Raw genomic sequence first — 27922 nt, forward strand, 5'->3', positions numbered from 1 at the left:
TCCTCCCCTCCATCGGTACCCCCTTTCTCCAGCGTGGCTCACCCCCAGCCACTCTTGCCTTTCGCCGCCGTCCCGCCCGCCCCCGGGAGTTGTCCGCAGTGCTGACCGCAGGAGCGGCCCACGTTCGGCCGCTGCGCACGCATCCCGGGCGGGGCGCGCAGGGCCCGCCGGCAACCTCACTGCGCAGCCTCCCGCGCTTCCCCGGCCGGGCCTGCGCGCGGCGCTCGGAGACTCCGGCGGCCCGGGCTCCCCGCCCGCGGCCCGCAGCCCGCGCCCCGCGCCCCGCGCCCCCAGCCCGCCCCCGGCCTCCTCCGGCGCTTCCTCGCCCTCCTGGCGCTGCCATGGCGCTCAACAATTTCCTCTTCGCGCAGTGCGTCTGCTACTTCCTGGCCTTCCTGTTCAGCTTCGTGGTGGTGGTCCCGCTGTCCGAGAACGGCCACGACTTCCGCGGCCGCTGCCTGCTCTTCACCGAGGGCATGTGGCTGAGCGCCAACCTGACGGTGCAGGAGCGGGAGCGCTTCACCGTGCAGGAGTGGGGCCCGCCGGCCGCCTGCCGCTTCGGCCTGCTCACCAGCCTCCTGTCGCTGCTGCTCGCCGCCGCGCACGCCTGGCGCACGCTCTTTTTCCTCTGCAAAGGACACGAGGGGTAAGTGGGACCTAGCGGCCGCCTTGCCCCAACAGACCAGCCCGCACCCCCGGGCACGGTGCCACTTCCGTGTCCCCAGAGCCTCCAGGCTCTCCTTCTCCCAAGGAGGAGCGTGAGTCCCTCCATCTCCCCGGGAGCTTGGAGGCCCTAGGATAGCAACCCTGGGCCCTCACCACTTCCAGGCACACTGCCCTTTGTCTACACGCAGAACCCAGGGACCATGACGCTCACCGCTCCTTGGTCCTCCGTAGGAGGCCAGTGCTTCCCATCGCAAAGGGGCATCACCTCTGGCCTCCGGGATTTACCACCTCCCCAACACCCCGGCGCGCTCATCTCATCTCCGAGCAGACCTGGGCCTCCCTCGGTGGCTCATCCCGGCCACACCCGTCAGCACCGCGGACAGCTCCATTCCGGGCTCCGACCTCTGCTGTGCTCCTGGTGGATGTGGGGGAGGGGGCGACAGGGCATCCTGGGGAGTACTCCCCTCATCCCCGTCGTCCTGGGAAGGGTGATGGTGGAAGAAAGTCTGGAGGGAAGCCCCTCGAGGCCCATAGCTAACGCTCAGGCCTTGGCTGGGGGATGCCAGGGAGGGACCCTGTTTCCCCGAGAATCAGACCCGGCCAGACCGTCAGCTCTAGTGCATCTTCTGGAGCAAACATTAATGTAAGACCAGGTATTATTTTACTATAATATGAAACCAGGTCTTATGTAACATGATATAATATAAGACCGAGTCTTATTTTTATCTTTGCTCCAAAAGACGCATTAGAGCTGCGTCTTATTTTTGGGGAAACATGGGAGCAGATGTGAAGGGCCCTGCTTTGTCGGAAGGGTCCGGCTTTGTGATGAGGGCCTTGCTTTCTCCTTACAAGCCTCCTTTCCTCCTGGCCCCCATTCTCCTCTTCACCTTTTCCTGCTCTGGCACCTATTTTGGAAGCGAGTGGGATGAGGCTCATCTTAGCAAACCACATGTGTGAGTTTCCCGGGCTGCCGTACCAAAGTGCCACAAATGGGGGCTTGAAACAATTCCTTCTCCCACAGTTCTGGAGGCGGAAGGCCAAATCCAGGTGTCGGCGGGGTTGGCTCCCTCTGCAGAGAGGGTGCTGCAGGCCTCTTCCCAGCTGGTTGGTGCTCCTCGGCCTGGAGCTTTATCGTGCCAGGTCTCTGTCTTCCTCTTCATGTGGCCTCTTCTCTCATGTCTTCTAAGGACATGAGTCACTGCGTTTAGGGACCACCCTAATTGTAAGGCCAGGACGACTTCGTCCTGACATCTTTATTAATGACAAGCAAAGACCCTCTTTCCAATTAAGGTCAGTCACAGGTACTGGGGGTGAAGACGTGGACATATATTGGCGGGGACACGAGTCAACCCCCTACAGCAAGGTTCTGGATTTGGGGTCTGCAGGCAGCCAGGTGCCAGCCTGGGAGGCCTCCAGGTGCTGTGGGGCTGGGGCTCTGCCTTGCTGCCAGGCTCCTCCTTCCTCATGCCGCTCGATGGCTGGTGTCCTGAGGTCACATCATCTGCACCCACGTTGCCATGTCCAGGTGTTACCCCAGGTAGAGTCCTCGTGCAGTTTGGGGCAGGAGAAGGATCTCTGAACACGAGACGGGGTCTTAGGAAGAGGATGGGATGGTCAGCAGGGTGGGTAGTTTGATGTCCCTTCAGCCTGGGAAGCTGAGGGCAGTGGACATAGGCCAGATGGGGGCCATGGTTTGGCCATCAAATCGTGCCCATCATTCCAGCTTGTCCCCACAGGACAAGTGGCCTCAAGGCGTTCAGGCTCTAGCTGGCAAGGACACCAGCAGCTCTCTGGGTAGGGCCCCGTCTGTGGGGCCGCCCATCTCACACAAAGTGCACGGCAAACCTGGGGAATTCATAACAGCAGCTTCTGTCCCTGTCATCTTGTGGAAGGTGCCCTTCAGCTCCGTGGAACTGCCATCGCCACCCCCATTTTAAAGGTAGAAACGGAGGCTGGGGGAGTTCCCGCGCCTCCCTGTGTTTTGTCGCTCTGCTCGTCTTCTGGACAGAGGGCGGTCGTGCTGCTGGGAAAGTGGCCTGGTTGGAGGAACATCTCGGGTCTTGTCTCCCTTTGCGTCCGTTCCAGGGACTCACCTGGTCCCACCACCAGTGACCTCTGTCCAGGCTCTGTCATGGCAGCCAAGGCTGGGGCCAGCCTATCCTGTGTAGGGACACCTGTTGCACAATGTCCCCCTGGGCCATCAGGAAGGGTTGGCTCCATGGGCAGTGCCTCCACCTGCCCCACCTCGTCCAGCGCACAGTCCGGCTGGCAGTCCGTCAGCTGCGGTGACGTCTGTGGAGAGTGCCAGCTCTTCATGGTACTTCTGCTTGTAGGACTCAGTCACAGCTGCCATGGCTGCCCATTGGAGGGGACCCTGGGCTGGATGAGCCCAAAGCAGGCATGCGCCTCATTCCTCAGTGTGCTGGGGGCTGAGCGCAGGGCAGAGCACAGGGGTCACCGAATTAATGTTTGTTGAATGAATGACAGATAGGTGCCTGCATCCTGAGACCCGCTGCTTCGCAGTCACTGTCCTGGCCCCGATAGCTTTGCAGATTCACAATCTGGCCAAGCGCTCAGCCCTCCAGGCTTGCTGTGTCCACGTGTTCAGACCCCCAGGAAGGCGGGGCCGGCCTCGTCCGCCAGAGGTGAGATGCTTGACCAGAGAAGCCAATTCCAGCTCAGTCATCGGTGAAGCCGTGTCCACCAGGCGAGCAGGAGTTGGGCCGGCAGGAGGCCGGGGAGGGCAGTCAGGTGCGCTCCTGTGATGGCCGAGGGCTCTCAGGGCCGTTGATAGCGCGAGACGTCCAGCCCACTGAGGACATCACCCCCCGTCACATGCGGATTGTAGGGGGCCCAGCCTGTGTAGGGCTGGTGTGCACATTAGTTGTCTTAGAAGTCCAACTTCAGAGACCACCCAGGACCCCATCGAGACCGAGGGCAGAGCCGCACCCTTTGGTTTGTGTGACAGGCTTGAGGTTGGGTCCCGAGCTCGTGGGTCAGACACCGTGTCCATGGTGCCAGCTCCGTCCTCATGCAGGGTGTGCCTTGTGTGGAGGGGTCCCTGACAACTTGTGCCCAGAACTGTAAGGGTAGAAGGGGTAGGGGCAGCGCTCTGCACGGCGCACCCTGGCTGCTGACTGAAGGAATGAGGCAGTGCACCTGGCACCTGTGGCTTCCTGGGTGCCTCGCTGTTTCCGTGCAGGTGGATGAGCTGAGGGTGAGCCACGAGCTGGGGGGCCTAGGCAGCTCTGCCCGAGCGGGAGCCCCGTGGCGTCCAGGTGGCAGCGGTTTGTGATTGATGGCTGGGGAGCACTGGGTTAAAACAACCCATCTGCCTGCCCACACGCCTCCCTCAGCCTGCAAATCACTCCCAGGGCTTCCCAGGATGCTGTCACCATGGAGACGGCACATCCAGGCAGGGTACCCTGAGAGGCTGCTGGAGAACGATGCAGTTAACCCTGTGTGTGCATGTGGCCTCCCTGGTCCTGACTGCTGCCCCGTCCAATCCCGGGGGAAGGGGAGGGGTGGGGTGGTATGAACTCTGGGGGCCGGGGCGAGTGAGACTCCAGGCACACCCAGTTCTTCAAAAATCTGTAGAGCTCTGGCGAGTTCTGAGGAAACCGACCAGAATGGACAAGGAGTAGGAAGAAGCTGTTAGCTGGGAGACCCAGCCTGGTGCCCTCCCTGAGCCGTGCCCGTTTCCTAGGGATGCAGCTGGAGTGTCTGGCCGTCTCCACAGTTGGGTTTTCTTCTGTTGGAGCTTGTGCTGTAGACCACCCTCAGAGGTGGGTTGGCTGGACCCAGAATCCGGCTGCATCCTGGGCCTGCTGGGTAGAGGGTGCTTCCGCTGCACAAGGAATGACAGGCCACTCCTGACCCTCTCTGGAATTCAGTACTGAGTGTGGGGACACCGCTCCCGGTGCAGGGAGCAGGATCTGACGTTGGCTGGTTGTCCCGGTGGCCTGCTTTCTGCACCTGGCCATCCCTCCCCACAGGGAGGCCCGCTGCGGAGAGCAGCTGGCATGTCTGGGACACTGGTGCCTGCAGGATGGGTGCTGGTGGGGGCCGCAGAGGGCCGCAATGGAGCCAGTGGTCCCCGCGAGCTGCACTTGTGCGCTGAGGGCAGGCTGCTCCTTCACTCTGCCTGTGGAAGCCCCTCCTGCTGCCGGGACCACCGAGTTCTCCTTGGCTGGAGCGGAGCGGCCGTCTAGGACCGAGATGCTGGGTGTGGGCTCGGGGTAACCTCCGCGGAGCACCAGCTCCTGCGTGCTGGACGTGCCACAGCCTGAGCCCCAGCCAGCCCCGCTGCCCCACAGGGCCCAGCTGGCCCCCGAGCCACAGTTCCTGCCATCTTGTTGCTCAGGGTGACCCAGCAGCTTCTCCGACCCCAGCTCCTGCACCCCCATCTCCTGTGGCAACCTGGGCCCAGCCCCGTATGCAGATCTCCAGGTGTGCCTCGTTCAGGGCCCAGCGAGCAGGGAGCCTGTCCCGGGCTGGATGTCCTGGGGAGGGGCTGGGAGCACATGAGCCCCCAGCAGCAGTGCTCTAGGCCTTCACCCACAAAGCCCCCTCAGTTTCCATGGTAACCAAGTGGGGGACTCTTACTACGCAATTTACAGAGGCCCAGAGGGTGACTTGCTGAAGGTCACACACTGGCAAAGGGGCAGCCAGGTCTGACACCAGCTCTGCCTGGTGACAGCCTCGGAGGGGCGTGCTGTTACTGTACCCCTCTTTGCAACTATAGACCCTGACCTCTTATCCAGGGCACCCCACCCGGATGTATTTTGCAGTTCAGAACTGTGTCTGCCAGGGTCCCAGCCAAAACATGACTCGCCATGTCCCTGTCACCATGCCCAGCCGGAGGGACTGGGAAGGGGAGGGTTACGTGGAAGGCGCTGCGTGGAGAAGAATGGGACCTGGCTGGGGGAACTCAGCCAGCCTGGGACAGCCCCCAGGAGGGACCTGGGGGTGAACACATACCTCCTCTCCTCCCACGTCCGTTCCCATTGGCCAAACTCAACCAGGAGCCACGGAGGGGTCATAGCCGTGGTCCCCTCAGGTCAGCCTCCTGGCAGGGGTGGGGAGGGATCTGAAGAGCCGGGAAGACAGCAGCCCGGCGGGTCCAGTTTGGGCAGGGGCCGCAGAGCCACCCACGCACGAGGAAAGCCCCCAGGGCTCGGGCAGACCTGGGAGTCGAGCAGCAAACAGGACCTTGACACTGAGCGGGGAGCGGGCTGTGGGGGCCCAGCCAGCTCGTGCGAGCTGTGCAGTAGGTGCTGGTCTTCAGAGGAGCTGGCATGTGGCGGGCGCTGTGCCAGGCGCGGTGCCGGTCTTACTGGCACACGCTTCTCACCTCCGTCACCTGGGTTTAAGCCCCGTGTGTATGTGTGAGCACACACGCAAACCCGCTGGCCAGCCCCTCCCCCTGCCTTGGCGGTGTGATTGCGGCTGCGGTTGTAAGAACGGCGTCTGCTGCCTCACCCCTCCAGAGGCTCTTGGGAAGGTTCAGGCCCCCCCACCGGCAGGCAGTTCTGTGTCTGTGCAGCCGTGTGGCTGGGGCGAGAGGACAGCCCAGTGGGATCCTTCCCCAGAGACGCACGCGGTTCCGGCTGCCATCAAGCGGCCTGGTGATGTGTACTTCACGCTGGGTTTGGTGCCCTCGGCCTAGGTGCCTCCTGGGGCCAGGACTGTGTCGTTTTTTGAATCCTTTGTCTCCAGAGCCCAGCATGGGGTGGGGGCGGGGTTGAGGCTCAGAAAGTGCCTGTCACATGAGTGAATAAATGAAGGCGTGAATGAATGGACGTGTGTGGCCCCCGCCTTGCCTGGGTCCACAATCAGCACACGGATGACGGCAGCTTGGGTGTTTTCGTGGCTGAGCTGCCAGCTGAGACCTTGCTTAGTAAATGTTCACTGTGAAGCGTGTCCACATGGATCGTTTACCTCAGATTGGCTGGTGTTCACATCACACCTGACAGCAGGTGAGAGGAGGACCTGGGCAGCCGTCCCACCTGAGGGGGCTCCCCTTGTGGTGCCCCCTCTCCCGAGGGACAGTCCTGTCTCCTGCCTCTGCAGGCTCCGTCTGTCTGGGGCTCACAGGTGGACTCTGCATCCTGAGGGGGCGGTTCAGAGATGGCGGATGGTGGGTGTTTGCGGCCCGGACAGGAGTCTGGTGGTGGCGTGGGGTGTTCTGAGAACGTGCCCCCATGTTGTCAGAGGGCAGCCCAGGGGATCCGTACCCGTGTGGACCCTGGGGAGGCCCTGGCCCCGAGGGGCGGTGCAGCCCGGCCATGAGCGAGCCCCATCCTCACGGCCCTGCCTCCCGTGTCCCCCCACCCCTGCCCTGATCACAGCTCAGCCTTTTAGCTTGCAATGGGGACATGAGAGCGGGTCATGTGGCACCCTCGCGCAGGTCCAGGCCAGCAGCGTTGATGGCCATGTGGGTGGATGGCCTTGAATGGCGTCTTTCCAGCAGGTGAGCTGGTGGACCGAGCGGCGTTGGCCTCAGGCTTGCCCTGCCTCCTCTGTGACACAGTGGGAACAAAAGTTCCCACTCCTGGGTCTTTGGGAGGATGGGTCGGCAGCCTGGGGCCAGCAGGAGGGACTGCAGGGTGAGGGGCAGCCGCGGCCCCTTGCAGGCCGTCGCCCCAGCTGGAAACCTGAGGGCTGGGCCGGGCCCTGCGGGGGGTGGTGCCAGTGACCACCCTCTCCGTGCTCCCCGCAGCTCCTTCCTGTACGCCTTCCTGAACCTGCTGGTCAGTGCCTTCGTCGTCTTCCTCGTCTTCATCGCCAGCACCATCGTGAGCGTGGGCTTCACCATGTGGTGCGACGCCGTCACTGAGAAGGGCACCGTGCCCCACAGGTGTGCCCGGGCCGCTCCCTCCTGTACGGGCCCCATCCCGAGCCCGTAGCTCTGCTCATCCCACCCGTGCCCCGACCTTTGTACACCTGCCAGCTCCTTCCCTGGGACCTGCCCCTGTGACATCACTGTCCCTTCCTGGTTCAGGGACCTGAAGCTTCATATGGAGCGGGGTCCCCACGGACACTGGAGGGTTCTGGGTGAGGAGTGGGGGTCCAGGAGGTTCGAGCTCCCAGCTGCCCCATCACATCCCGCATGTGGGTGGACAGGACCCCGCAGGGTGGACTCCAGGTCCCGGTGCCTTGATACGGCCACACAGCGGAAGGCCCTGGAGACGGTGCCCGGCGCTGCCTGCAGAGGCAGAGGGCCGGCCCCTGTCGTAGCTGGGCTGTTGGTCTCGGAGGGTTTGAGAGGTGCTGGGGTGGTGAGCAACAGGAGCAGAAGCTTCAGATTGGCGACAGAGGTCTTTGGGGCCAGAGTGGCTGCTCTGGGCCCTGAGCAGGGGGCACTGTCTGCTTGGGGGACGCCCCGGATGGAGCACAGTGACTGCCGGAGTCCCTGAGGGGCCGCCCACTGCCCAGCCCTAAGGGGCAGCGTCTAGTGCCCCAGCCAGGACCCTGGAAAGGCAGGACCTGGGCTCACCATTTTTAGAGGCTCCAGGGTCTTGCAGCAAAAGCAGACCTGGAACCCCAAAGTGTAAGGTGGCTGAGCCGGCTCCCTCACCCTGGGGGCCTGTGCTGTGGCCTGGGGCACACACTGGGGGAAGGTTTGAGCACGCTGGGTGGGTGGCTCCTTGGGAACCCCCCCAGGCAGCCCCTCCATGGTGGGGGTGTCTCGCCCACGCTGAGCTGGCCTTTGCTCACTGGGCCCCCAGGCCACCTGCTTCCTTACCCTCCCAGAGGCCTCAGAGCCTGGGGGGCCCCTGGGCATAGCTTGGGGCTTCTCTAGAGAGACGCCCAGCTTTCTTGTCCCTACGAACAATGATTCCAGCCCTTCAGCGCCACCCCCAACCCCTCCAGGGTGAGCCCGGGCCTCTGGGCCTCCCTCTCTGGGCCCCATTCACCTGGGAGGTCACTGGGCTTGGGAGCCCAGGCCTCGTTCACTCCAGGCCCGGAAGCCCGGCCGGCCCTGGTGTCCCCCACCGTCCAGGGCCAGGTGGGCTGGCTGTGTGGGGTCCCTGCCCCACAGACAGGGCGTCGAGGCTCCCATCTGCCCTACCTTGGGGACACCCCCTGCCCTTCAGAGCGATGCTCGCTGCTGCTTCTGCTTGGTGGCTCGGCAGTCACCTTCCCCTGTGTCTTGCGTTTTAGCTGCGAAGAGCTGCAAGGCGTCGACTTGGAGCTAAACGTGGACAACTCTGCCTTCTACGATCAGTTTGCGATTGCCCAGGTAGGCGGTGCTGCCAGGTAGGTGAGGTCCCAGGCAGGAAGGGGGCATACCCTGCCCTCCAGGAAACCATGGTTGACTCCGGGGGCCGAACGCAGGCATGTCAGGACATGTCGGGACATGTCGGTGGTCAGTGAGGACCTGTCTGCATCTGTTTCCCAGCAGATGACACTCATGACCCTGAGGAGGGCATGCCAGGGTGGGGCTGGCTCCTTCCAGCACCCAGCAGGGCTCGAGGGCATCCAGGTGCGCTTCCAGACCCAGACTGGCCGCTCAAGGCCTGTGGTGGCCAGTGGCCAATCCAAGGACTCTTGCAACGGGCGGAGCCCTCTGGGGGGGCTGGACAGCGGTAGGTCCGAAGGGTCTTCGCTGACAGGAGCTGAAACTGCCAGAGATGGCTTCACGCAGATTTAGTGGAAAATGCTTCAGCCGTAATTCAAACCAAGTAGATTAAGGAAAGAGCAAGAGGAGTCTGATGACAGATGAGAGCCGGTTAACGAGGCTCAGGCCTGGTTCTGATTCCATTATTTCCTTCAACTGTTTGGAAACGGCCAGCCGATGAAGGTCACTTTGTTCTGGCCACCGCAGGAGGCTTCCTTAGGGACCAGCTCTCCTTGGAGCTGCTAGGAGGAGACCTGCTACCTGGCTTCCCCCTCCACCCCCCATGAGGAAGGTAGCAAAGGCTGGACCCTCCTGTCCTGTCTTGTTCCTCTCCCAGCAGGTCCTGTCCCTTGTCCCTTTCCTGGGAGTGGGTGGAGACAGAGGAGCGAGGCTCCAGGTGTGGGCGGCTTCTGACCCTGCTCTCCGCCCTCACTGCAGTTTGGCCTCTGGGCCTCGTGGCTGGCCTGGCTGGCCCTCACCGTCCTGGCTTTCCTGAAAGTCTACCACAGCTGTCGGCAGGAGGACCTGCTGGACAGCCTGCTTCACGAGAAGGAGCTGCTGCTGGCCAGGCCGGCCTCCCGGACCTCCTTCCAGGAGGAGAAGAGTGCCGTCATCTAATGTCCTCGGGCGGCCCCCAGGTGCCCCCAGCTGCCTGGGGGCACACGGCTTGTCCTGGGGGCGTGGCAGGGGCTCTGCCTGGGCCCCCACCCAGGCCGCAGAGCCTTGCGTGTCTGTCCTGTGTGTAGCCAGCACCTCGACCTCCGCGGTGAGCCCGGCCGCCTGCTGACCTGGTGGGGGCAGCACAGGGGCTGGGCAGCGAGGGCCTCTTCCAGCCTTCCTGCACTTGCCTGATGGGACCTGGCTGGAGGGCGTCCAGCCTCGCAGACCCCTCTGGCCATCGGGCTTGCGGTGGTCCACACCGCCCCTGCCCAGGTGTCATTCTGTGTGTGACTCCATGGCAGCAGCCCGTGTCCCTGACGGACCCCAGCAGCCCACGATGGTCACACGTCACTCTTGTTACTTGCTCCTGAGTGGTGTGTGGGCCAAGAACCCCGAGACGGACAGCAGGGGCTCACATGCGTTGCCCGCCTTCTGGCCCCGGAGGTGGCCCCCCCAGGGCTGCGTCCCCTCTGCTCCCACTCCAGGGCCCCAAGGTTGCCAGGCCTGGTCTCCACATTGAAACTGCAGTGGCAGTGGTGTCGGCCTGGACTCAGGAGGTGGCTGCGTGGGTGTCCTGGGGAGCGGCTGCAGTGCCCGGTGGTTCCCTCTGTTCTCTGCCGCAGGACTTGCCCGGGGGAGCCCTGTGTAGCCTGACTCCTAGCGGCCCCTGTGCCGTGTTTGTCTCACAGTGTGTGGGCTGGGCCTGCGCTTGGCAGGGACGGATGGGGCCAGGTGCCACTGCAGGTGTCAGTATGTACACATGAGGGTGTGCGTGTGCGATACTAGTGCACATGCAGTGAAGGCGTGTGTGCACACGTGAGGCTGCACGGGAAGGGGGGTGTGGGGACGTGTGCAGAGGAGTGTGTGAGAGCACATGCGTGTATACGTGCGTGTGGACATGCCCAGACACGGCTCATGAGTGTGCTCGTGAGCATGTGTGTGCACGTGTCTGTGCACGTGTGAGCACATGTACACGAGCACGCGTGTGCAGAAATGTACCCGGGCATGCATATGCACAAGCACACAGCACGTGCATACACAGGTGTGCATACGAACGTGTGTGCACAGGAAGGTGTGGGCCGTGTCCAGAGCAGGTGAGCACACACGCTGCCCTGCACAGCCCCTCGGGCCGCATCTTGTGGGGTGCCCCGTGCCCCCACCACCCAGGGCAGGGGGCTGCCTTTCCTTCTGAGGCCCCAATGCCCAGAGGGCACAATCCTGCCCACACCACACAGTGGCAGGTGGGGGAGCAGGGGCATCCAGGAGCCAGGAGCTCAGTGATGAGCAGCCAGGGGGTCCTGCTTGGCCATGGACCCCCTCTTCCAAGGGCTTCCTGGCTTCCCCACCTGCACTCAGTCCTCCGTGTCCTATCCAGGAGTGGGGTACCAGGTGTAAGAGTACCTGCACCCCACCCCAGGGCTCTCTAAGCAATTTTAACTTCCTGGGCTGGCCCCGCAGCTGCTCCCCACCCTCCAGGGGGAGGAAGACCCCGGCTCCTCACATCTGTGGCTCTCACCGCCAGTGAGTGCTTTGGTCTCCCTAGTGGGGGCATGGGGCCTCCAGAGGCCTGGACAGTGGTGCTGGGTGGAGTGGGCAGCCTGGGCCGGGGAAGTGACGTGGCAGGTCACTTGTGGTACTGCTTGGCTGGCGCCTCTTTGGGGGAGGTTGGTGCCAGGTGACTGAGGGTCCCGGCTTGGCAGAGGCGCTCTGCCCCCAGGGCCTGGCCCAGAGTTCCAGGCAGAGCAGTGGGTCTCTTGGGCGTGGTGTTTAACAGAACCTGAGGTCCCCAAGCAGATCTGGTCACCCGGGCCCTGCCTGCCAGCCCCTGAAGGCCCCTCGTCTGTTCCCAGCAGAGGGTGGAAAGGCTCTGCTTCACCTCCCATTCAGGCAGCAGCCAGCCAGGCCCAGAAGGAGGGGCAGGGGTAGAACGTGGGCTTCTGGAGCCTAAGGGTCTGCAGAAGCTTTGGGTCCGCACTGGTGCATCTCCCAGAGCTGGTCTGGGGCGGGTTAGCAGAGAGCTGCGTCCACTTTCCTGCATGTGTCACTCGCAGAATGGGCTTTTGCTGACACTTGGGCCTGTCTCAGGCTGGCTGCACGGGCAGCCCCAGACGTCCACACCCTGGGGGCTTCCAGGAAGGGAAGAGGGTGTCAGGACAGGAACTGTGTGCCTTTGCAGAGGGCAGGGGTTCCCCTCTAGGACTGGACGGGAGGGGCAGGTGGCAGGCACACCCAGGGTTCCGGACAAGCGTCCACCCCATTGGCTTATCCCCTGCTGTTTGGTAACGGACATCCTCGTTTTAATTCTACTTCTGGCTAAACTGAAAGTAAACTTAAGTGTATCTATTTCTCAAAGTCAAAATAAACATGGAAATACCGGCCCCTGTAATGTGGATGCATCAGCTCACCTTGTTTCAGTGTTTTATCTGCTTGTCATTTAAGGTTAAAAACTGCATTTGTGTTTGCGCCTGGAGGTCCTGAACCTCCAGGAACTAGGAGCTGGCCCCCACAGGTCCACCACCACAGGCCTGCATGTCCCACTGCTCCCACGTGGTTTCCAGAGGTGACAGCAGATGGCGCGTTCAGGTTTCTCTGGACAGGAGCTGGACAGGACGCATTTCCCCTGGGCGGTGAGAATCCCCAGGCTGGGATACAGGGCAGGGTCAGACCTGGGCACCAACACCACCACCAAGGTGGGCGTGCCGGGGCCTGCCCTGCACACGAATCCAGGGCCTTTGAGGCATTGCCACCCACCTCCACAACCAGACCCGTCTCTCCTGATAGGGTTTCGAGGTCTGGGCCCTGCAGGCCCGAAGCGATAAGAGGCCAGTTTCACCTCTGAGGGGTCCTTGTCCCTGAAAGGCTACTGCACACAGCCACATCTGCTGGGACAGGGAGGGGTCCAGCGGGCTGGCCCAGGGGGCCTGAGCGTGTGGGTCCTGACTGTGGAAACCCTTTCGTAACAAAGCCTGTCAGTAGGTCCAGGCTGTGAAAATGCAGAGGCCTGGGCCACTGCTCCAGCCCCCAGGCTGCAGGCCCCATGTCTGATCTCAAATCCTGGGGCCCCCTTTCCCAGCGGCCCCGCCTGCACCCCCCTTGGTCCCCAAGTTCACCCTGTGTTGCTCCATGCCAGGGCGCTCAGACCCACCCTGGGCTTGCCCTTGCAGCCCTGCCCGCCAGGGGGCCACAGGGCTGGAGGCGTGGTTCCTGTGCCCGTGTGCCCATCAAAGCTGTAGGAGGCAGTGCCAGCAGGCGAGGGCTGCGTGTCGTAGGTGCAGGACCAGGACGAGGAGCCGGGCCCGGAGGTCCTCGAGGCCACAGTACAGCGCCAGCGCCAGCAACAGCAGGGCGCACACAGACAGCCGCAGGAGCAGGGAGACAGCAGGGGCACTGGGCCAGCCAGACGCTGGGGACGGAGGGGGCAGGGTGAGCCTGATGCCCCAGCAGGACGCAGGGCTCCCTCCTCCCTGTGGGGCTGGCTGGCGGGAGGTAGTAGGGAGAGCACTGTGGCTCTGCCCATTGGGGTGGGGTCCTGGGGCTGACTCCATAGTGCCCATGGGTGTGGAGGTCCCCCAGCCCTGCCCGGTCCTCTGGGGGGGATACTCAGAGGTGGCCTGGGGCTGGGGCAACAGGGCACTGCATGCGAGGTGGGGGGTTGGGGCTTGGGGAGGCGGGGCCAAGGGCGCCTGGACAGGCAGGGCGAGGGCCCCTGGGGAGGGGAGGCAGGGCATGGGTCCCTGGGAGGCGGGGATGAGCACTGAGGACTTACCCTTGGCGATGGCAGTGGGCTCCCTGCCGGCGATGTCTGGGAAGGAGAGCATAGAGTGGGTGCCCCGCTGGGGGCATGCTGAGCCTGCCCTGCACCCCCGGGCTTCTCACCTCACTTGCCCACCCAAAGGACCCCGAGACAGACCGTGTCAGATACAAGCGCTCCCGATTTGCTCTTGGGAGGCCCAGGTGGTAGAGTCTGCCCGACACCACCGAGTGGTCTGCCTAGGCTCGCTGCTCCAGGGTCAGGCTGCCAGAATGTGGGGCTCCAAGATGTGCAGGGTGTGGTGACCCCCTTGGGGAGCCTGGGGGGGGGCCTGGAGGGGTGGTGGGCCAGCGACAGCAGGGGCTGGCCTTCTGCAGTCTGCTCCCAGGGCTGTTGAGAAGCTCCAGGGCGGGGGGAATGGGAGACGTGATCTCTCTATGGGGGCAAGGGCTGAACCCGGGGTGGGGGGAGCAGGTGGGAGCTCCAGGGGCCGTCGGGGAGGCACCCCATGTTTCAGGACTGTGAGTTTTATGAAGTCCTGAGGGGGTTGTGGCAGGCAGAATCGAAGATATTCTCATGATTGCCCCCCACCATGTTCTTGCCTGTGTGGTCCCCTCCCCTCGGTGCAGGGGAGCTGTGGCTCATTTATACCCAACAGAATATGGCAAAGAGGAAGGAATTCTGTAGCCATAATGAAAATCCCCAATCAGGGTCAATCCAAAGGGAGATTATCTAGGGTGGGCCTGATCCAATCAGGTGAATTCTTTACAAAAGAGGGTCTGGTGGTCAGAGAGTCTGGCACTGGTCTCGAAGGTGCAGCTGCTGTGGATTCTACAGCTGCAAGGAAACAAATTCTGCAGATAAGCCCGTGAGCTTGGACCGGGCCCCGGCACCTCAGATGAGACCCAGCCCTGGCTGACCCCTTGGTGCGGCTGTGTGAGGTGCTGAGCAAAGCGCCCCTGACTCTGTGCTGAGACCCTCAGCCCGTGGGAACACCGAGACAGTAGATGTGGGTTGCTTGAGCCTGCGAAGTTCGTGGTCATTTGTTACACGGCATAGGTAGCTGACACGGGCTGTGTTCCATGGGAAGGCCCACGGTGGGAGTGAGGGACCAGGGGATCAGCAGGCGCCTGGGCTGGGGGCTGGGAGAATTTGGGAGGTGGGCAACAAAGGAGGAGGGTGTGTGTGGGGCTGACCCCGTGAGAAGTGTGGGCGGGCATTAGGCACGCCTGCCCCACGGCCTTTCCTGAGAGGACAGTGACCATTTGGGCAGCTCTGCTTATATGCTTCTCTGCTGTTTTGTTGACCATCACCACTCTGTCCAGACTGACCCCACAGGCCCGGGATTATTGGCATTGCGCCTGTGAAGGCAGACCATTGGCTGTGGTCCCTCCGGACGGCTCTCCGTGAGGTCCTGGGACATGCTGTCCCCCCTCCCCATGCAGCCCAGGCCAGGTCGCCGAGCTCCCCTCTTACAGTGGACGGCCACCTCCAGGGGCTCGTGGAACCGCACATGCCTCGAGGTCCTCTGTGGCTCAGCCCCGTGGCCGCAGTGCTCCGGCCGGCTTAGTCTCAGGATCGAAGGGGGGCACTCCCTGTTGCCCTCCTGGGTGGAAGCAGAGGGAAGCAGGTGGACGTGAGCCCCTCCTGCGGGGCCCTCAGGAGGCTGGATACAGGCTGCCCTGCCAGGACCCCAGCCCCTCCTCTGGGTTTATGCAGCCATACCCGCTGTGGGGGACCCAATGGTGTGGAGACCCTCTGCAGACCTGCCCTCGCTCCCCAGTCCCAGCCCCAGCCCGGTGGGATGCCCCCCCACCCCTGCCTGGGACCAGCCCCGATCAGATGGCTATGTTGGTGGTGCCACGGACGAGGTCAGTGGCCACGCAGGCCCGGGCCCCTGTCCAGGCTCGGCCCCCACCAGTCCCAAGGGGTGTGTCATAGTTTTCACACGTCCATCGTGACAGTGCAGCTGCTGGTCACTGACACACTGATGGCTGTGTTCACGTCTGAGCTGCAGGAACGCTCTGTGGGGTTCTCCCTGCCTGGGCTCCCTGAGCTGGCCCTGTCCCAGCTCAGCACCTGGGCACGTCTAGCAGCCCACCTTGCGTCTGTGCCACCCGCCTGCCTGTGGCTGAGGTGAGGGATGTGAGCACCGGGCCACTAGGGAGGGCAGAGCCTGGACACGTGCCCACCAGGCCCCCTCTCTCCCTCTCAGAGTTTGCAAGCTGGAGCCAGACTTACCAGACTGCACTGAGCGCAGTGTCCCTGTCTGTAAAATGGTGACAACAGGCTGCTCTGAGGGAGAGCACCTGTGAGCCAGGGCTGCTTCGGAGGTGGCTCCTGGCTGGGGCCCACTGGCTGCACAGAGCCCACTGCTGGCCTGGGCTGTGGTCATTCTGCTGAGGCACGAGACCCACCGGGTCCTAGGGCTTGGCTGTCCCCTCCCCTAGCGGGGACATCTGTGCCTGTGGCCTACCACAGCCTGGCAGTGAGCTCAGAAGCTAGAGCAGAACTCGGTCTGAAGTCGGGGCCCATCTGCTTCTGGAGAAACTCCTACTGCCTTTCCCTGTGCTCCCTGTCCTGCCCCTTTGTCCTGGGTCCAGCCCTGTCCCAGCTGCCTCCTGACGGCCTCACCGGTCCTCCTTTCTCCACTCTCTGCCCCTCCGGTATCCTCCTCCCTGGGCTGCCAAGGTGACCTTACCAGAGAAGCACCCTGACCATCACTGTCCCGCTCCAGAGCCCGCCATGGCTTCTATGTCTTCTGCCTCTGCCCGCCGCCTCTCCCAGTCCCTCTGACGTCCTGTCTGTCCCAGCCTCCTGCCTCCCTTGGTGCTGTACCCTCACCCTTGGCCCTGATCAGACACAGTGAACATTTGGTCCTGCTGTGTCCCACCCTGGGGGCCTGACACACTCTCTGCCAGACCAAACCTTGAAAGTGTCTCTTCCTGTGCCTACCGCCTCACCCCTGTGATTTCCCCTGCCCAGGGGTCCTGGGGCAAAGGCAGAAACGAGGCTTCCCTTTTATCCCCCCTACCCCCTGCCCCCAGTGGGAGCTCAGCTCGTGGAGCCGGTGCCCTTGGCCCTGGCATGCCACCGAGACCAAGGCCGCCAGGGACCCCGCCTTACCCTCCCTGTTCTGGGCGTCGGTGAGCCTGGAGTGGCCGTCGCATCCCTTCTGGCCTGATGTCCTGCCTCTGGCCGGGAGCTGGGGCTCAAGGCTTGTGCTACAGTCCTCATTTACTGTGGCATGGTCCTAAGTCAGCAAAGACATCCTTTATTGCACAAGCAACTCTCGTAGGAATAAGACAAAAGGAGGAGAAATTCTCTACAGAAAGCTGGCTGGCTCCCACCTGCCGCTGGCCCCCCCCACGAGCAGACACGCTGCCCTTCCAGGTGCTCCCAGCACCAAGAGACCTGCACCTTGCTTGCTCCAAACAAGTATGGTTGACGGCTTGCTCAATGCCGCTGCTTTGCACCATTTCACAGGGCTGAGGTCCCTCATTTACAGCCACAGTATCCGGCATTCCCAAGTTTGCGTCTCATTGTTGCCACTTGCAATTTTTGAAGGTCACAGATAAGGCTGCAGCAAATACCTCTGCTGCCTCCTTTCATGAGGGAGACTCCAGGAGGTGAATGATGGGGGCGGGGCTGGGAAAGCCACTTAGGTCAAGCCCACCGCCTTGCCAGGTGGGGCTGGAGCTGGTGGGCCCACCCCTGGGTCCTGCCCAGACTGTCTCTGTCGCTCGCTCCCTCCCTTACTGCTCACTGACTGTGTAAGGTGATACCGCCACTGTCATCTGTGACCCCTGATTGCGGTGAGGTTTCTGTGCACCCCTGTCTGTCCTTACTAAGTGCAGCCCTTCTGGGGTGAGGTTCCTTTCACCTCCTTTGAAGGGTCTTTGACTTTGAGTCTCCCCAAGTCCAGTTCTGGCCAGACCCTGCTGGGCTCCGTCCGTGCAGGAGAAGCTGGGCTTTGAGCATCAGTCCGTCAAGTGCCCTGGGGGGTGATGGGCCCGCACCCCTGTTGCACTCATGGGGAAACTGAGGTCAAACACAGACGGGGCTTCCCCAGTGCAGCTCCTGCATGGCCACCCCAAAAGGAGGGAGCCAGGGAGCTGCAGGGAGGGCTGGGTTTGGGTGAGTGCTGTGTGACCCTGGGCTGCCATGCAGTAGCCCTCCTGGGAGACAGCAGGCAAGCTGTGTCCCTTGGACCCTCAGTAGCAGAAATATCACAGACAAGCAGAGCGCCTGTGCAGACGCTGCCTGGAGCCCGGACTGTTCAATTATTTCAAAAGGGAACAATTTTCTTCTATCGCAGCATCAGGGTTTTTATTGCTAATGGGGTCATGGAAGGAGCCGGCCAGCTCAGGGAGGAAGAGATGGGAGGGAGGCCGGTGCATCTTAAGGACTTGCTCTCCGAGGGTGGCCAGAAGGGCCAGTTGTGGGCCAATAGCCGAGACCACTGGTGGCCCAAAGGCTGGGGCTTGGTCCCAGGGCCACCTTCCAGATGTGGAAACGGGCTGGAGAGGCTGGGAACTGGCTAAACCACGCAGGTACCTGCAGGGCCGTTGGTGGCATCCAGATGTGGAGCCCTACTGTGTGCAGGCCCTCCCCAGGCTCCCAGGTCTGCCCCAGTGACAGCAACGTGCAAGTGTGTGCACACATGTGAGTGTGTATGCATTTGTGTGAGTGTGCAAGTGTGAAAGTGCTCATATATGTGTATGTGCATGCATGTAAATGTGAGTGTGTGTGAGTGCAACTGCACATTCATAGATGTGTACCAGTGTGCATATGCATGTTAGTGTAAGCATGTGTGTGCTGTGCATGCGTGTGAATATGCACAAGTGTGCATTAGAATGTACATGTGTGAGTGTACATCTGTGTGTGATACATGTGAGTGTGTGTGAGTACATCTGCATGTAATTGTATGATGCGTGTATGAGTGTTAGTATACGCTGTGTAATGTGAGTGTACACCTGTGTGTGATTGTGTAATATGTATGTGTGAGTGTGAGTTGGTACTTGTGTGTACATGTGTGAGTGTGTGTCTGTGTGATTGTGTGATACATGAGTGAGTGTGAGTATGTACGTGTGAGTGTACATCTTGTGTGATTGTGTGACGTACGTGTGTGAGTTTGTGTATATGGCGGTTTTGCGGTGAAGATGAGATGGCCGGCTGTGGGAGGGCCGCCGAAGCCCTCCCAGGTACTCCTGTTTCTACCCCACAGCAGACTGGTGGTGGTGAGTGTGCACGCCGTCTCGGGTAGTGGAGGAGAGCAGCTGAGCACTGGACGTGCAGGCTGACTGCGTCCTACACGAGGCACTGGCCATGGGGGGGGAGACCCTCTGGGAGCACGGCCGCCCCCCACCGTCCGGCAAGTTCATCAGCTACGCAAATGTGTGGGAGGTGGCTGTTGACACAGCCTCCCAGAGCGCGAGTCAGCCGTCTGGAGCTAGTTTGAGTACGACAGGACCACGACACTGCGTCATGTTGTGTGGCCTCTCAGCACGCAGCACATGCTGTCACTCATACGTGGCTGAGACTTCCAAGCCAGGGTATTTTCATTTTGGCAATAAAGTCTTCCTACTTTTGTTATTAATTTTTCACGTTTCATATGTCTTGTTTAATGTATCTCTTATTTTTCGTTATTTTTTTTCCCATGGCAAAATCGCCTTACAGCCAAATAGTTGTGTGGCATAAATGTTTATGGCGAAAATACCTAGAACAGTGTGCATATGTGTGTGGTGTATGTGAATGTATGGTGTGTCTGAGTGTGCACATGCATGCTAGTGGGTGAGCCTGTGTGTACTCATGTGCAAGTGTGTGCACGTGTGTGGGCGTGTGTGCACGTGTGTGGGCGTGTTTCCATGCAGTGACTGGGTAGCACAGCCATGGTTCTGGCACAGGCTCAGCCAGCTCCATCATGTGCCCCGTGTGACCAGGTGTGACCTTGGGCAGCTCTCTGACCTCTCTGTGCCTCAGCCCACCCAGCTGTAAAATGGGAATAATAACAGCCACCACCTCGAGGGCTCTTGTGAGGGTGAGTGAGGTGGCATGTGTTGAGGGCTCAGAAACAAGCCCAGGACAGAGCCTGTGCTCAGTGACATCCGCCACTGACACTGTGTCTAGTGTTACACAGACAGAGGGTGTGACTTCATACACCGGGGACCGCTCCATACCACGTGTGGACGGTGAGGGCTTCCTACGGGGTGTCCTTTCCCTGACACCTCTCGGGAGGGAGCGTGATGCCTTGTCTGGCCGGGCGCCTTTGCCTGAGCTGTTCTCTGTTCCATCTTCCCTACCTGCTCAGTGTTGCCCAGGCTCCAGCTCCCCCTTAAGTCTGGCAGCGGGCTCTTTGCTGACCCCCAGGACTGGCTTGAGTCCTGGACGCTGTCCTTTGGTTCAGAGACCTCAGTCAATGGAAGGCTTCTCTGGGCCTCAGTCTCCCCACTGGTAACATGGAAGGAGGGTGTGGTCCAGGCACGCTCAGCAGGTGAAGGCTGCTCTCAGTACTGCCTCCCACTTCCCCCACACGCCGCTGCCTGCCCAGTGCCCCCTCCCGGGCTAGACAGTGGAGGGAGGGGCCTGCGTGGGAGCCAGAGGCTGTGGGGCCTCCGGCAAGGACAATGTAACACGAGTGCCCTCTGCTCGAGGTCAGCTTGTGACAGATGGGTGATAAAGGGTGGAAAATAGCTCCAGGGCCAGGGGCCTGCCCAGTGTCACCCCTGCGTCTGCCCTGGCCTGGGGAAGCCCTGCTCCTCTGGGCATGCCCCTCTAACCTCTGGCTCCTGACCCCTTTCCAGGAGAAGAGGTCTGGCCTGGCCACACATCCACAAGACTGTGACAGCCTGTAGGGTTTGGCCTGGTGCCCTCTTCCCTCCCTCCCTTGGCTTGAAGCCTTTGGGAGATAGTGCCAGCACCCGCAGGGCCCAGCGGCCCCAGGCTGTCGCCCCTCCAGCCCGGCCGGCCACTCCCACCAGCTTCCAGGGGTGTGTGGAACAGGCTGGGCTAGCTCTCTCCTGGTTCAACACCTCGGAAATGCCGAGCTCTGGGGCCCAGCTACCTCTCCTGCCACCCAGCCTAACCCCATGGCACTGTGATGCCACCCAATGGGCTTCCCGCCTCCACCTGGGCCAGGCTGTCACAGCTTTGTGTACCCACGTACTCTGCCTGTCCCATGTCTGCCCACTGCCTTCTGGCGTGTCTCCATCCTCACCAGGGTCCCTCTGAGACTCCAGCACAGTGCCTGCCCTGTACGGGGAGGGGTCCTTCCTCAGCTCTGACCCTGTGGCTGGCCGTGGCTCAGCACCCCCACCCCTGCCAGGCTCCCCCTGCTGTCCTGTCACCAGTGGCATCTGGGCTGATGGAGGTGAGAGAAGCACACTAGGACCTTGAGCAGGAGAGGCTGGAGCTCATGGGACCCCTGCTCACCCCCAACACCACACACGTACACACACACACACACGCCCCGACCCACCTGGGCTCCCGCAGGGGCCGCACCACCGGGTGATCTTGCCCACCTGCCGGTGATCAGAGCCTCGAGCGGAGTGGGAACCGGAGCTGCCGGAGCTCACAGACCATCTGAGAAGATTCCGTTACAGCTGAGGGGCAGTGGCCTGGGTGGCCCCAAGGGCCCTGGCCAGCTCCTTGCCTTCCGGACTGTCCAGACCTGGAGGGAGCTGTCACTGCGGGCCTTGCTGGCTCTGGGTGGAGCTTGACCTTCCAGAGGTCAGGCGTTTGTTCTGAGCAGCTTGGCTGAATTAAAGGGGGCTGAGGCCACACACTGAGGCTGTGCCTTCTCCCGGCTGGAAAATGTGCTGGGGGGGGGACACCCCCACGCCAGCCTGGCCTGAGGAGGAGGGGCAGTGTGAGGGCTGGAGGGTGGTGGGGGCTCTGGGAACAGGCTGGCAGCTTCCCAGATAACTCATATTTCTGAATTACGCAAGAGAAGTCCTGGGGAGGCCCGGCTGGGCTGACTGCTCCCGCGTCGGGCTTGCCTCCCGGGCTGGCCGTGGCCAGGGGACCAAAAGCAGGAGTTGGTCTGGCCCCCGAGGCCCCTTCCCACGCCGAGATGTGTGGCCCACACATCTCTGGGGTACATTTAGGGTGTGGGTTGACGACGGGACTGAGGAATGGCTGTGTATCTGCTGCACACAGTGGGTGCGTGGGAGTGGGGACGGCCGACCCTGGCAGATGGGGCAGGTGGACCCACGCATGTCACTGCCCCCGAGTTCCAATCCCCCACATAGAATAGGGGTGTTTGCCCACCATCCAGAGCACTGTGAGGACAGAGATGGCTGCTAAGCCTCCTGGGGGGTGTCTGCATACAGCAGGTGCCAAATGGTGTGCCCTGAGCCGGATGGGTGACCCCATGCATGCACAGCGGGCCAGGATGGGGATTCCCACTGATGACCTCTGCTCGGAAAAGGGCCAGTTCTTGGGGTTCCCAAACGCGGTGGCCTGGGCTCAAGTGAGCTGAGTAATGAGCCATTTCTGTTTAGCTCTCTGCGCCTGCGTGGACCTGCCCTCAGCAAGGCCCCAGGGCCTTTGGGGAAGGCTTGCTGGTCTCAGCGCCTTACTCTGGGCCCTGCTGTCCCCTGGGAGGTCAGTCCCCTTTCCCATGACCCTTCACTCCATACGCCTGCTGCCCTGGTCTTGGACCCCGGTTCCCGGTGGCTTCTGAAGGGACGGTGCTTGGCTCATGGCCCTGGGATGTTTGGAGAGGCCCATATTCCCACTTCTGGGCTGTAATGGACTGAGCTGCCCACTTCGCCCACAGAGGGCCAGGCCCCAGGCAGGTGCTGGGAGGAAAGCTCAGGCTCGCTGCTGGGAGGGCTCAGAGCCCAGGGCCCGGGAAGTCGCGGAGTGCGCCGGCCACCACACCACATCACGTGACCCACAGGGAGCTGCGTCTTCTGGGGCCACCAGCCACCCTGGTCTGCCTGGGACTGTGCCTGCTGGAACACTGAATGTCCACATCCTGGGTGAACAGGAAGGATGGCTCCCCTTCCTCTCAGCCCCCGTCCAAGGTCACAGTGTGCCGTCTGCCCGGCCTCTGCCCACGCCCGGCCTGCCCGCCCACCTGCAGCATGTCTCGTTGGTCTGGTGGCTTCCTTTTCACATGGTAAGTGGGCATCTCTCTGCTCCCCTGACCTGGGATCTCACCTGCTTCCTGCTGAATCTGTGAGGGACAGTGGCAGCAAGGCTCTGTGGTGTCCTCCAATGGGCACAGTCCAACATGGTCCAGCATGTCTCAGAGGGCAGCACCCCTATGCCCCCTAGAGACACCGGCGCTGGGCCGTGCAGGTGGATGGGGCCGCTTCTGCTCAGCCTCCTGCCAGCTCTGGTCTGGAGTACAACCCACAAGATTGCAGGGTCATCCACGGCTGGCCTGCGTCCCTGCCCCAGGCCCCTCTGCCGGGTTGCAGAGCTCGGCCAGCTGGCAAGGGCTGAGCTATAATTACCTCTCCCCTTTGGCAGAAATAGCAGCGACCCCAAGGATAGGCCACTGGCCCCAGAGCGGGAGAGGACGTAGCTGTTTCCCAGGCCCTGAGAACACAGGCCAGGCCTGCAGACAAGACTATGGGCTGGTGGCCGCCCCGCCCCACCAGGCTGATCCCGGAGCTGTGCAGCTCTTGGAAAACCCATGGACTAGGGTCAGAGGTGGGGGTGGGGTGGAGGATGGCGGCGGGGATGGGGAAGAACGTGGGCGATGTGGGGGTCGGGAGGGCTATGTGCTGACCACAGAGTCCAGCTCCTGGTTAGACCCTGCCCCAGAGTGCAGCCCTGTGGTGGAGAGGGGCCCACCGTGTCCCCAGCCCCCACCTGTCATGTCCAGGGTTCCAGTAGGAACAGGAAAGCACAAATCCCAAGCTGACAATTTGGGGCACACTGGCTGAACCCCAGTATTGCCCACCAGTGGGGCGGAGTCCAAGTCAGAGGGGTGGCAGGGTGAGGAGTCCAGCATTCCCCAGGACTGGGGGCTGAGGGCATTTGGCTCCCAGTTCCAGCTGCCCTGGCTGACAGGTTCCAGGCTCGCCCCACATTTGTTTATGAGGAAAGTACAGCTCAGAAACGGGAGTTACCCACAGTCATGCAGCCAGGAGGTGGCGGGCCTGGCACAGTCTCGGTGACCCCAGCCAGCACCCCTTCTGCTGGTGCCTGTGACAGCCCTGATCGATCCAGATCTGGGAGAGGTGGTGCCTGAGGCCATGGCAAGGGGTGAGACAAGTGTGGGCAGCCCCCTGATGGGTGTGTACGGTTCCAACCAATGGAGAGGCCCTGCCAGCGTCCCTCCTCTCTCTGTTAGGAGTGGAGGAGGTGTGTCTCAGGGTATGCCGGGCTGGGAGGGCCAGCGTGGGCAGAGGGCCCCCTGAGGGCCATGCATGACCACAGTGGCCTAGAACCTACCACTCTTCACACTCTGTGGGGAAGTTGGCGAGGGGCTCTGGTGGCTGGCACCCCCTGCATGCTTGGGCAGGGTGGCAAACACCCCTGGTGATGGCCCCCTGTCTCCCCCTCCCTCCTTCCGCAGATCTGCATTGCACACCTGCCCTGTGCCAGGCCCTGGGGACATGGGAAATGACATGGAGTCCCTGCCCTTGCACAGCTGCGGTCCCTGGGAAAGCAGAAGACGCCCAGTGGCTGTGTGGCCCTGAGGGCTGTGAAGAGAAAGACCTTCACTGTAAGACAGCGTCTCATGGAGTCATGGAGGCTGAGAGGCCCCAAGTCTGCCCCCGGCCGGCCGTGTGGTTCCAGGCCGATTCCAGAAGTGAGAGACCTGTGTCCCTGCCTGACCACCAGGCGGAGAGCAATGTCCACTCACTCCGCCTTTGCTCTGTGCAGGCCGCCGCGGACTGGTTGGCGAGGTGGCCCATCCAGATGCCAGCCTCATCCATCAGCCTCAGGCACACCCAGAATAGCGTCCTGCTGAATATCAGGTACCTCCCAGCCACGCTGACAGGACAATTAGCCGTCACAGTGCTGCTGTCCCTCGGGTGTCCGCGAGCCACAGAGGCTCAGGAAGTGGCTGCTCGAGGACGCAGTAGGCTTGGGGTTGTGGCCACCGTCACCTGGCCCCCCACAGGTTCATAGCCCCCCTCTGATCCACATCTCCCTGGACTGCACACAGCCCCGCAGGGGACAGGCGGATCAGGGACAGGGGAGCTGTCTAGGTCCAGCCCCTGACCTCTAACTTATTTAGGAAAAGGGTCTCTGCAGGGGTGATTAAGGGTCTTGAAATGGAGCAATGGGCCTGGATTATGTGGGTGGGCCCTGAATGCCACCACATGTGTCCCTATACGAGGGAATGGAAATGGTGACGTGACCACAGATGCAGAGATCGGACTGGTTCGGCTACAAGCCGCAGAGCACTGCCGCCGCTGGAAGCTGGAGAGGCACGAAGCACCCTCCCCACCCCCGGCCCTGGAGGCAGTGCTGTCTGGCCTATGCCTCGATTTCGGACTTTTCAGAACCGTAGAGAAAAAATTCTACTGTTTTCTGTTGTGTAGGCCAGCTGCTTTGTAGCTCTTTCTTGTGGCAGTGACAGCAAACGAATTGGTCATCTTAGAGATGACATCGAAAGCTGCGGGGCTGGAGTGCCCAGGGACAGAGGCATAGAGATGTTTGAGGATGAACCCTGGACTGCCCAGTGTGAGGAGCGTGGGGCCTGTGGTGTCCTGGGGCCCGGGCAGGGGCAGGGAGAAGGGAGAGGGCTATCAGTGCCACCGCCAGGCCTAGAGGGACAAGGGGCAGAAAGTCAGCTCTGGGCTTGGCCCAGGGGAAGTTACAGGTGGGCGTGGCCAGAACCTCTTGGTGGGTTGGTGAGGTGAAGCCTGGGAGTGGGGTGTCAGGAGAGAAGGAAGGAGAAGGTGCTGATGCGTGGCCTTGGTGACACCCAGAAGGGAGTCCAGGCTGGGTCCACAGGTGTAGGCAGGGCTGGGAGACTTTCTATCAGGCAGGAACAGCTGACAGTGAGGTAATGAGTCCTCCGTCAGTGGAGGCAAACAAAGAATGCTTCCTGCCTTCAGGCCTCTCATAGTCTCCATACGACTCTGGGATAACGTGTGGGCTGGGGGAGGGCAGAGGGAAGGAGAGCTCACAGCTGTGTCTCCCAGCTGTGTTGGTGTCTTTGTCCCCAAGGTGCTCTTGACATGCAGCCACTGGGGAGAAATTCTTCTTGTCAGGTTCAGAATCATGCCCAAGGTCACAGTGTCCTTCACTGAGGGGCCCACAGCTTGTCACTGTCAGACTGAAGCAGGGCCCTTTGGCAATTGGGGCCATGTCTGGCCATTCCACCACCCAGCCAGAGCCCTTATTCAGAAGATGGGGTGCCTGGACAGTGTCCACCCCACCGAGCCCTGGTCACAGCGAGGCTGGCGCATTCCACACAGAAGCACAGGCCGTGAGGCTCCAGCAGCCGCAATAATGGGAAGCTCTGGGCCCACTGAGACTAACAGAAGCAGCCCCTTTTCCCTTCTCCTAAATTATTCATGACCTCCAAGAGGCTGTAAAAGTCCTTAGCTCTCCACAGGATCCGTAATTACAATGATAAATTTTATTTATAAAGCTGGTCCCTCCCGCAAGCCAGCTGCCTGGGGGGCTGTAGATAAGCCATAACCAAGATAGGGGCCTCGGAAGCTGCTTGTCACAGCTGGTTTTCTGGCAACATCTCGCTGGAGCGGCAGGGCAATGATGGTGATGTGGGCTCCGCCTGGTTGGCATGGGCTCCGCCTGGTTGGCATGGGCTCTGCCTGGTTGGTGTGGACTCCACCTGTTGGCATGGGCTCTGCTCTGCCTGGTTGGCATAGGCTCCACCTGGTTGGTGTGGGCTCCACCTGCTTGGCATAGGCTCTGCCTGGTTGGCATGGGCTCTGCCTAGCTGGCATGGGCTCCGCCTGGCTGGAGCGGCAGGGGGCTGCCGGCGGCCTGGGCTCTGCCTGGCTGCCGGACGTGCTGAGGGATCTCTTTGGCTTTAATGGGGTGGCCGCATGACTCGTGCTCCTGCTGTGTGGGCGCCATTCCCTCCTCATTTTGTCTCGGGCCCTGAGGACCCATTATGGTGACCTGACTATGGCTGGTTCTCATGCCAGGATTGTGCATTGCACATGTGAGCGTGCACACACACATATACACACAAGTGGGAGCACGTGCTGGGTCCACAGGAGTGACCTGTGTTCGCTGAGTGTGCCCACTTGGGCCGTCACATGGCTTAGCCCCTCTCAGACCCCTCCCGTGCCCTGTGGGTATGCCCTAGGGTTGGCCCCACTGGCCGGTGAGGGCATGCGTTTCAGGAGGTGCCCACCCAAGTACTGCAGGGCAGTTCATTGGGCCACCCTGCATCCTGTGCCACATGGCTGTCCGGACATGGCATGGGTTCCTGGAAAGAGCTTGGCACTGAAACAGAGTGCCAGGGGTCCCCAAGTTTCCCCTTTCCTGACTGCATGACCTTGGGCCCGTCACTGCCCATTCAAGGGCCGCTGACCTCCGGCCTTTAGGAATCCTAACCTCGTGGGGCTGTCACAAGCTCTGGAGGGATCTGAGTGCCACTCTCTGAAAACAGCAGGGCGGGAACGCAGTGCTGCTCCACGTTGGTGCCAGCCTGGCAGCAGCTGAGCAGCCCAGGACCCGGATGCCCGCAGGTCCCTATGGCCAGGCTGTGCTTGTCACTGGGTGCTGCCCTCCCTGGGTGCTGTCTGGAGGCCTCAAGCGCAGGGTGGGGGTGTAGGTCCTCCCGGCCCTTCTGTCATATGCAGGAGGAACTGGCTGGTCTGAAAAGGTAGGAATCGTCGTCTGTAGGACTCTAGAGAGACTGAGCACCGGGAAGAAGAAATGCCCCACACTTTTGAGAACTGCTGGGTAGAGAGCCTGAGCTGGCAGATATTAGGGGACCCACACACTGTTTGGGTAGAGTGAGGGCTCACGGGGGCAGGGGACAAGTGGAATCCGGGCTCAAGCGCCCCACATGGTGGGTGGAGTGCTCTGAAGACCCACCGGGGTTGTGTGTGCCCTTGGCAGTTGGCAGAGCCCGGTCATGGTCCCCTGACCTGTGGAGTAAGAACCATTATGGTGGAAAAAAGACCAAAGAAATAGGAGGAAGCTCCTGAGACCACGCAGGAGCTCCCTCCTGGCCAAGGGAGCAATTCCACACATGCTGAGCGGTTTACAGAAATTAGAACCAGCCCTAAAGACTCAAGGATACAGGGTTGGTGGCCCCCACCATG

General features: G+C 61.7%; 2 protein-coding genes across 2 annotated transcripts; one reads left to right on the forward strand and one right to left on the reverse strand.

Annotated features, from left to right (window-relative positions):
• Positions 1-255: 255 nt before the first annotated feature.
• On the forward strand, positions 256-12335 carry TMEM179 (transmembrane protein 179). Its single transcript, XM_033109278.1, has 4 exons — positions 256-646; positions 7388-7525; positions 8833-8911; positions 9728-12335. Exons 1-4 carry the CDS (start codon positions 342-344, stop codon positions 9905-9907), a joined length of 702 nt encoding a protein of 233 aa, XP_032965169.1. The 5' UTR covers positions 256-341; the 3' UTR covers positions 9908-12335.
• A 707-nt stretch (positions 12336-13042) lies between these two features.
• On the reverse strand, positions 13043-21325 carry C6H14orf180 (chromosome 6 C14orf180 homolog). Its single transcript, XM_033109279.1, has 5 exons — positions 21178-21325; positions 16827-16953; positions 15177-15306; positions 13716-13751; positions 13043-13352 (listed from the first exon to the last, which is right to left on the reverse strand). Exons 2-5 carry the CDS (start codon positions 16935-16937, stop codon positions 13171-13173), a joined length of 459 nt encoding a protein of 152 aa, XP_032965170.1. The 5' UTR covers positions 16938-16953; positions 21178-21325; the 3' UTR covers positions 13043-13170.
• Between the last annotated feature and the right edge of the window lie 6597 nt (positions 21326-27922).

The sequence above is a fragment of the Rhinolophus ferrumequinum genome, chromosome 6 (genome assembly GCF_004115265.2).
Source record: "Rhinolophus ferrumequinum isolate MPI-CBG mRhiFer1 chromosome 6, mRhiFer1_v1.p, whole genome shotgun sequence".
Classification (NCBI taxonomy): domain Eukaryota; kingdom Metazoa; phylum Chordata; class Mammalia; order Chiroptera; family Rhinolophidae; genus Rhinolophus; species Rhinolophus ferrumequinum.